This window comes from Myotis davidii, unplaced genomic scaffold (genome assembly GCF_000327345.1).
Source record: "Myotis davidii unplaced genomic scaffold, ASM32734v1 scaffold575, whole genome shotgun sequence".
Lineage (NCBI taxonomy): Eukaryota > Metazoa > Chordata > Mammalia > Chiroptera > Vespertilionidae > Myotis > Myotis davidii.
Genome location: NW_006290306.1, coordinates 1496928 through 1506195, shown reverse-complemented (window position 1 = coordinate 1506195; position 9268 = coordinate 1496928). Strand labels below are relative to the sequence as shown.

The following is a 9268-nucleotide window of genomic DNA, read 5'->3' as shown; positions in this document are numbered from 1 at the left end:
TCCCTACATCCCCTTCTTTCTTTATTCCACTGGGGCCATGATGGCCCCCTGATGTTCCTAGAACCTGCTATGCTGATTCCCACCTCAGGGCCTTTGTTCTTGCTGTTCCCTCTGCCTGGAACGTTCTTTGACCACACATCCAAATGGCTCACGCCTCACTTCCTTCACACCTTTACCCAAACCTCACCTTTCCAGGGAGGCCTTCCCTGACCATGCTACCTTATTCAATATCACCCCGATACTTCCTATTCCCCTCCCCTGATTTATTCCCTCCCTGTTTAGAACCTATTGTAATCTGACATTCCATGGATTTTATTTGCTTATCCTATTACTGACTGCCTCGCCACTAGAATGTAAGCTCCGTGAGGGTGGAAATTTTGTCTGTTTTGCCCCCAAGAGGATTTCAGGCACATAGAATAGGCCTGACACAAACACTTCGAGTGTTTGTGGAATGACAATGATGGATGGGATGACCGGTGGCAGGACAGCAATCTGCAGGGAGCAGCCTGGGGCTAGAGCCTCCCAGCTTAATTCCCAGAGAAAAAGCAAAGCCCTGCATTCGCTTTGGGCCTCAATCATGGGAATCTTTACCACCAGGAGCAGCTGCTAAAATAGCAGGAGAGTGAATTGTATAGTATTTTTGAGCTTTAGTTCCTCATCTATAAAATGGGGATTTTAGAGAACCTATCTCATAAGGCTGTTATGAGGAAGCAGCTAGAACAGTACCAAGGACACAGTGCCAGGTCGTTAGGATTATGACTACCCAGGGTGTGAAAGAGAGGTTGTACAATGAGGTATAGGAAAATGAGGGACAGAGGAACACAAGGAGTGTGTGGGGCAGGGAGGCAGAGTGGATTGCAAAGAGAGGAATGGCCCAGAAGAAGCAGCAGAAAGAGGCCAAGATGAGTATGGAAGGGAAGGGAGGGACCGGAGGTATAGATCTATCCTGGGGGCTACACAGGGAGGCCAGTGAAGGAGGAGGCAGGCAAGCGGGAGGGGGAGGGATAGGAGGGGAAGGTGGGAGTCCTTGAGAGCAGGAACAATGAATGCCCTGTATGCCTCAGAATCCAAAGTTGTGCCCTCACAGGGCTTGGTGCACAGGAGGGGCTCAGAAGATGCTTACTGACCATGAATGCCAGTAGGAGCCATGAAGCACCGCCTGTCCCCCCAGCCTCCTGGCTCTCACTCCCATGTGTGCTAGTGGTTGCCAAGGTTACCTGCTGAGCTGCTCCTGCAGTGCCTTCAGCTCCCTCTCTTGCTCCTTCAGCAGCTGCTCCTGGTGCCAGGCTTGCTCCTTGGTCTTCTGCAGCCTATGTCTGAGGGTCTGGAGGAGGAGAGGAAAGAAGAAAGGGAAAGGGAGCTGAAAAAGAGAGTCAGAGACCCCAACCCCAAAATGACTTGACAAAGGACCCCATGAGACTTCAAACCATGTGAGACCACCCTTGGGTGGAAGGCAGGACTGGGGATAACACTGGGAGCTGTGAATCACGCCTGGCTCTGCCCCTGGGTGAGCATGGAGCCACCATGTCTTCCTTCACTGAGGGGTGGAAGTTACAAAGCTCAAGGACCCAGAAGACTCTGGCCTTAGGAGGAGGCTGAAGGAAGGCTTATAAACAGTCTTGGGTGACCTCCAGGAGACCCATCTACAACAAGAGCAACTAGTTGAGGTCTGCAACAGTAGGATTTACATATTGGCAGGAAACCTGCTGAGAATGAGAGCTTTGAAACCTGAGAAAAACAACTGCCCTGGAGAACTGTTGGAAAGGTATCTCAAATGCAAATGTCTTTAGGGGCAAGGTCGCAGTATTGATGAATAAAATGAGCCTGGTATGAGGCAATGGGTAGAGGTGGGGACTATGGTGAATTAAAGAATGCATAGCTTTCAAAAGGCATCCTCAAATAACAATAATCCTAATCCTGTATGGGCTAATAAATATTGATCTGTGGGCTGGAATGATCCCCAGGCTACCATTGAAGACCTCTGACTATGGGCCATTTTAGATTGGGGAGAACAGACAGGTACAGAGCTCAACTGCTCTCACCTTGACCGCATCCTGCAAGGCCATCTCTGCTTGCTCCTCCTTCCTGGTCACACTGGTCACTCCTGTTTGCTCTTGTGGCTTCTCCGTGGTAGAGCCTTCCTTTGTTCCCAGGCCCTGAAGGACGCTGGGCTCCCCCAGAATGCTAGGCTCCTTGTTCTCCTGCCTGTTTGGTGACATGGAGCCCTCATTCATCCCTCTGGGGCTGGAGACCAACAGCCCCTGGTTGTGACCCCACTCTGCTTCCCTTTCATGAGTCCCCTCTGTTCTTTGACCCTCTGTACTCAGCAGGACCCCTCGGCCCTCACCCTCTGTCTCTACCACCTCCTTCAGAGCCTGATTGGCCCTCTCCCTCGGCCCCTGGATGCTGGGTGTTGAGAGTTCCAGGCAGATCTCTGTCCGTGGGGCTCCCATCTCCTGGTCTTGCTGTAGCCCCTCCCCCTCTGGTTCCCACATGCTGTGGAGGGCCCTGAGGCTCCTGGGATCTTCTTTCTTCTTTTCCAAAAAGGGAGAGAGATGCCTATGTTGCTGGGACATAGGGAGTCCAGCCAACCGGTCTTCCCCTGGTGCATCTCGCAGACAGCTGGCTTGGCTGGTGTGTGCCTCCTCTGGCTGGACTCCTTTGGGGCCTCCATTTACAGCTGAGATCTGCAGAGAAGCCCCAAACCCATCATCATCCTCCTCAGCACCAATTCACCAAGCTGGTGCATGGGAAAGGCCACAGCCCCTATGCAACAAGCTTGCTAAATATATGGATTCCCAGGCCCTCCCAACTGGAAATGCTATCCAACAGATCTGGGGGAGGGTCAGGAATCTGAATTGTTAACATCCGGTGATCTGATCTGAGGCCCCAGCTTTGACCTGATCAGGGAGCAGCAGCTCTTCTCTTCGCCATTTCCTTTCCTCCCTCACTGCTAGCTCACACCCTTCTCCCTCCTTCATTTCTATCTTCTGCATGAATCTGGTTTCCCCTACGTTCTTCCCACCCCTCTCCTCTGATCTTTCCCTCCGAACTTGACTTCTTTATATTTTCTTCTCTGCAAATTGGGAATAATCATACCTGCCTTGTCGGGTTGTGATGAAAATTTAGATTGACCAATAGTATGCTAAGAGTCACCTCTGCCAAGAAGCCTTTTCTGGACCCCACGTTCCCCTGTGCACACCCCTACGCTTCACATGTCATGTTGCAGCGTGTTCCTTTAGGGTCTGCCTCCCTGAACAGACCTGGAAGTCCTTCAGGTCAGAGACTGAGTCCTCATAGTTTCTGGACCTGGTGCCTGGAAGCTGGTGGGGGTGCAAAGCGAGCTCATGGAATGATGATAACTGCAAACTACCACTTACTGACCACGTGGCAGGAGCCTTGCTCTGTGCTACACATGGTCTGTCTCAAGGCATCCTCACAATCGCCCTGCGAGCATGGCAAATAATTGGCTGGAGGACCGTGGTTAGTAAGGGCTGGAGCTGGGATTTGAACCAGGTGATCTGGCTCTTCTTCAACCGCTCCCTGAACTGAACTGAGACATTTGCAAATTTTCCAGAAGAGGTTGTTTCCCTGGACTGTTTCCTATAAGCTTCTGGTCACCCTCCCTAGCACCTCCCCCTCCCCTGGGCCCCACTGGCTTCTGCAGATGATGTCAGCCATTCCTTTCTCTCCCCGATATCCCCACCACTTAGGAATATGAGCCTTTGCTTCTGTGGGTCCCCAGTCCCCAGGTCCACACATTGGCCTCTCTGTCTGTCTGTCCAGTTGGTACAGGGCTCAGTTACTGCTCAACCCGAGGGGTCCCAGCAGAGATGGAGAAGAGGCAGCTCAGAGTGAAGGTCAGGCAGAAGCACCTCCTTTGGGGAGTCTTTGGTTTTTCTGGGTCTTCCCTGGGTCTGGCTGGAATTAGAGCAGCGGGACCTGAAAGTAAAAGGGGCAGGGAGATCCTGGTCCTCTCTCCAGAAGTGGTCTTGGCTCTTGGATGCAGGATATTCTATCTTTCCCACCACCCATTCATCCCACCCCCCTTTCCACCTTCCTCCCCTCCCACCCTCGTGCACGCATTCCCCTCTTCATCCATCCCTGTGTCCCCACCCTCCACTTATCCACCATCCCACCACCCATTCATCCTTCTAACACTCCATCCCAGCCACCCAACAACTCTTTAGAGAGTATATTCTATGCAACATCATGGGGCATCATTAGGTTATCCTGAAGGCTAGGGAGGTGGAGATTCAGGGGCTCAGAAAGCAAGAAGGGAGGGAGAAATGGATGGTGCTAGAGGCTGAGGGCTTGGGGCTCGCTTGGGGTGGATGGTAGCTGTGGCAGCAGGCATGAAAGGAAGCTTCTCTCCACATGTACCCACTCACTCTGAGAACATGGGCCAGGCCCCATCCAGGTCCGACCGCTGCAGATCCAAGTCGAAGGCCACCCCGTTGAGAGCATAGAGGGAGTCCAGGATGTCCTCCTGGAGTTCAGGGCACACCAGAGGGCTCCGGGGGCCATACCATTCCCTGTGTTCACAGTGATCAGCATCCTTGGCCTTTGGCCCTGGTGCTATTGCCACCCCCAACCTCAGAGAATCCACCTCTACTGCATACCATAATGGGACAATTCCCCAGGTAGGGCTGTGGCCCTTGGGGAGTGAGGGCCTAAGTATCATGATGAAGTGTCATTCATGACTGGGCTTCTAACCTCCCATCTGCTCTTTCTTCCTTGACTTTCCCCTCATCTCTCTCATTTGATATTAAACCATCCTTGTGGGGATGAAGGGGGAAGTTTCGTGAAGGAGGGACAGTGGGCTCAGGTACGAGCAGGAGCATGCCCCACCTGGTGAGCTCTGGATTCAGGAGGCAGAGCTGCAGGCACTCGGCCAGCTGTCCATGGGCAAGGCAGAAGCGGATGAAGGCACGGCCTTTTCCCAGAGGGGTCTTCAACTGCAGAGCACACAGGGGGCAAAGTGGGGTGGTGTTAGGCCAGGGGAACTCAGCCAGCACAGAGAGGGCATGGGTGGTTGATGAGAAAGGGTGTCATGGGAGGAAAGGGCAGCTGGAGGGGTGCTGAGAATAGCACTAATGAGAGTTGAGGACCAGCGAGGGGGTCTATGGCCAGTGGAGCTGGGATGGATAAGACAAGGGCCTCTGGCAGGCCTGTGTCCCCTGGCCCCCAAGTGATCCCCATCAAGGGCCTGGTGGCAGGACCCCATCATCCTGGGGCCAGCATGTCTGCCACTTGGCCCTTGGTACCTTGTCCTGTGAGTGAACAAAGAGGGCCGGCTCTGTGTTCCCCCGCTGCTGCCTTAGGGCAGTGCAAAGAAAATCCCAGTAATCCTTCTGAGGTCTCAGGAAGCTCTTCTGCTGTTTCTGGTCAAACTGGGAGCAAGAGGAGGGAAAGGAGTCATAGAAATGTTTCCTCCTAGAACCTACCCTGTGTCCCAGCATGCTGAGCGGACACATGGCAGAAGGGCAAGGGCTTGTGAGACAGACCCGGCTCAGTGACTCTGCCCTTACTGGCTGTGTGGCCAGGAGCAAGCTGCTTGACCTCTCTGAGACCTCAGTGTTCCCATTCATTCATTCCAGAAATGCTGAGCACTCACTATGTGCCAGACCTGTTCTAAGTCCAGGGGAGACTGCAATGAACAAACTGACCTCATGGGCTTATATCTTGGAAGGGGAGACAGAAAATGAACAAACTGAAAAAGTAAAAATATATACTGTTAGATAGTACTGACTGCTAAGGAGAAAAAATAAAGCAGAAAAAGTGAATAGGAATTGGGTGGTGTGTGCACGCATGTGTGTATGTGATGGTATGTATGTGTGGTGCATGTGGTATGTGTGTATTAAAAATTTAGATTAGGTGGTTAGAGAAAGCCTTACTGAGGAGATACTACTCAATTGAAATCAGAAGGAAATAAAAAAAGTGTACCATCTAAAGTTGTGGGGGAAGAGCATTCTAGGCAGGTGAAATTGTGCAAAGGCCCTGTGGTGCGTGCATTCCTGGTGTGCTTTAGAAGATCAAGGAGGCCAGTGTGACTAGAGGGCAGCAGATAGAGGGTGGGCTGGCAGGAGACTCACACATACCCATATCACATATACACAAACCTCACGCACTCACACCCATACCCGCCCCCACGCCACACACACACATACACACACACACACACAATCAGGTAAGTAGGAAGGGTGTACGTGTAATGTGGGAGATGGGCAGGTCATGAGTCACTTCAGGGGGTTAGAATGAGAATTGCATAAGGCGGGCACGTAAAGGCTTAGTCTGGCACATAGTACATGCTCAGTAAAAGCTAGTGATAGTGATGACTGGGGCTCTAACCAGCAGCAAGGAGGGCCAGCTCTAGGACATCTGTGCCTCTGGCACTGTGGTCTTCAGAGCAGGGTGGTCTCCCCCAGCCCTGCCTCCCCACCCCTCCCAGGCTACATGAGTGAGGTTAGATGTCAGGAAGGTCTTGCTAACTGAGGGGGACAAGGTGGTGCTTGGTAGCAAAGGAAGGGTGGCCCTTTTCTCAGTATGTGGGAAAGCCCTCCTGGTTATCTGAGCCTGGAGAGAGGGGAAGGGAGGAGACCCGAGGGGAGGACAGGGCAGGGCCCCACCTGCAGCAGCCGCTCCAGGCAGCCACAGAGTCCGTGCAGCTCAGCGCTGGCGTCTGTCACCCGATGCCCACCCCCGTAGCCCTGGAGGATGGCAGAGACAGCAGCTGTGAGGAGGATGGTGGACATCAGACATCAGGGAGTGAGGTCTCTGAGGGAGAGGCTCCCAAGACCCCTCACTTCTCCCTCATTTCAGTCCCGGAAAATCTCTCGGGACTCACTCACCTTTCAGGTCCCTGGTGACCTTAAGGGCAGCCCCCTCTTCTGCCATGAATATTTGAAAATGATATGATTCCTGTGGCTCTGGAAGTTCACCCCGGAAGGAGCCTCTGGGTTCGGCTCTTTGGTCCTCTCCTTACACGAAGGAAGAATCAGCCTAGAGAAGGAATTGGATGGCTCTAGGGCATTGATGGCGAACCTATAACACGCGTGTCAGAGGTGACACGTGAACTCATTTTTTTGGTTGATTTTTCTTTGTTAAATGGCATTTAAATGTATAAAATAAATATCAAAAATATAAATTTTTGTTTTACTATGGTTGCAAATATCAAAAAATTTCTATATGTGACACGGCACCAGAGTTAAGTTAGGGTTTTTCAAAATGCTGACACGCCGAGCTCAAAAGGTTCGCCATCACTGCTCTAGGGTCACAGTGAGTTAACTGGCAGAATAAAACCCCAGTTCTTTCTTGTAGGCCCATATGGGGAGGTGATGGCGTGGCCCCCACTTACGGAGCAGTTCCTAGTGCCTGACATCTTTGTCTCACTCAGTCCCCACAATAATCCTAGCAGGTTATCAACTCCATTTTAGACAAGGTGAAAAGGGGGCTCAGAGAGGGTCTTTTACCCAATGCCACAAAGCGCTAAGTTGTGAAAATAGAATTTGAACTGAGGTCTGTGTGCCCCCAGGGCCCATGCTCCCAGCCCTGACTTGATGTGAGTGAGCCTGTTAGTGCTCATGCCATGTGGATGCTGGGCTGAGGGACCATCACCCCTCTTCCCATGGGGAGCCTTACCAGAGAGTCATCATCCTTGAGACACATTCTCATCTTTCCTGAGCCCCAGCTGAGCGGAAAATATGCGTTCTTTGAGGAGAGGGAGGCAGAAGTAAGGCAAGGCCTGAGAGCTAGGGCTGGGGTGTGGGGAGCAGGACACCTGGTTTTAATCCTGCTGCTCTCTCCCAGTTAAATCTCAGCTTGCCCCCCTGCCCCCAGTGGGTCCTGGAGCTCAGGGAGGAATATTGTGGCCCCTGAGGGCCAGTGGGCTTATTCTGAGAGCCTGGAGCAAAGACTGGGCATGGGGTAGGAAACCCAGGGGTCTTGCCTCCCAAGCTGTGGTTGGTTGCTGGAATTTTGGGGTGGCTGAGAGTGAAGAAGCAGTGAGGCACAGTGGAGAGGATAGGATGGGGAAAAGGAGAGTAAGGAGGGAGGGTGAGTGGGGAATGGCATTCAGAGAACACTGAACTGGGAGTCAAGGGACATGGGTCTCCATCCTGGCCCTGGAATTCACTGTGACTTTGGGCACATCACACACCTTTCTTGGGCCTCAGTTTCCCCATATGTAGACCAGAGGTTTGGATTTAGGGTCTCTGAAGTCCCTTCCAGACCAGACTGATTATAAATCCATGAACACTTATATGCATCTTGTCCTGTCCCTCATACCCATCAAGATTCCTCAGCTTCTCCCTCCTGGCATCATTTCCCTCCTCCAGCCTCCCCCAGACCCCGGAGGCTATCTGGACTCACCTGGGAAGGCCTGGCTGGTGGAGGCACGGAGAGCGGGCGCTGCAGCCTGAGCCTGCCACTTGTGACTCTAGTTCCTCTACAGCTCTCAGAGTTTGCTGCTTGGGAGGGTGACTCAGGCCCACGCCAGCACTCGAGGGGAAACCCTGCTCCGAGGGGGAGGAGCAGAAGACTATGGGGAGAAGTGGAAATGGGGATGATTAGCTGGCCAAACACGGACTCATCCAGGGGTGGGGAGCGGCAACTGCCTTCCCTTCTTATCACGGCCACTTGCTTTGTCTTTCTTCCTCATCACCACCAGGTGGCGCAAAGAGGCTGGGATGCCGACCCCGCTGATCCTCTGCCAGTTTTTTACCGCCACTTGGTTGGAGTGTGATGCAGGTGGGGAGGGGAAGGCAAGAGCCCCATCACCTGTCTCTCTCCTCCTCCCTACCTCAGTCTCCCGACGGGGTCGTCATCCTTCCAGTCCTGGTACTCAGTCCTAAAAGGAGGGAAGTGACCCCTGGGGAGGTGCTGTCTCCAGGAATGGGCCAGGTGCGCTGCCCAGGTGGGCTGTGGCCCTTCCACCCTGGATGTGCTCTGCCTCCTTGAGCTCAGGTCTTCCCACCGCCTGGTCCTCGCTTTTCTAGGCTGGGGTGACACAAGGGCTAGTGCTGGGGGCAGAGAACAGGGGAGCAGGCACCCGGGAGGATATTGTTCACAAACCCCAGGAAGCTCTCGTGAGCCCTGGCGCGCGCCTGGCCTGCTCTCGTGCGCCACCCCCGCCTGCCTCCCCTCCTGGACCTGGTCGCCCGGTGTAGAGGCTCTGTCCCCCTCTTCCTGTCCCCCGCGTCCCTGTCTCCCCCTCATCTCTCCTTATCTGCTTCCTGCCTCTTCCCTCGCTATCTTTCTCTCCTTCCAG

The 9268-nt window shown here is 53.3% G+C and overlaps 1 protein-coding gene across 1 annotated transcript in view; it reads right to left on the bottom strand.

Annotated features, from left to right (window-relative positions):
- RUFY4 (RUN and FYVE domain containing 4) overlaps positions 1–9210 on the bottom strand; it is a 24752-nt gene extending 15542 nt beyond the window's left edge. Inside the window, exons 1-10 of the mRNA XM_015563685.1 lie at positions 8371–9210; positions 7642–7710; positions 6852–7002; positions 6630–6733; positions 5268–5393; positions 4852–4958; positions 4392–4535; positions 3876–3942; positions 2043–2687; positions 1218–1324 (exon numbers count right to left, since the gene is read on the bottom strand). Coding sequence (XP_015419171.1) covers positions 1218–1324; positions 2043–2687; positions 3876–3942; positions 4392–4535; positions 4852–4958; positions 5268–5393; positions 6630–6733; positions 6852–6897 — 1346 coding nt within the window. The 5' untranslated portion in view covers positions 6898–7002; positions 7642–7710; positions 8371–9210. The remainder of the gene's footprint in view (positions 1–1217; positions 1325–2042; positions 2688–3875; positions 3943–4391; positions 4536–4851; positions 4959–5267; positions 5394–6629; positions 6734–6851; positions 7003–7641; positions 7711–8370) is intronic.
- Positions 9211–9268: the final 58 nt, after the last annotated feature.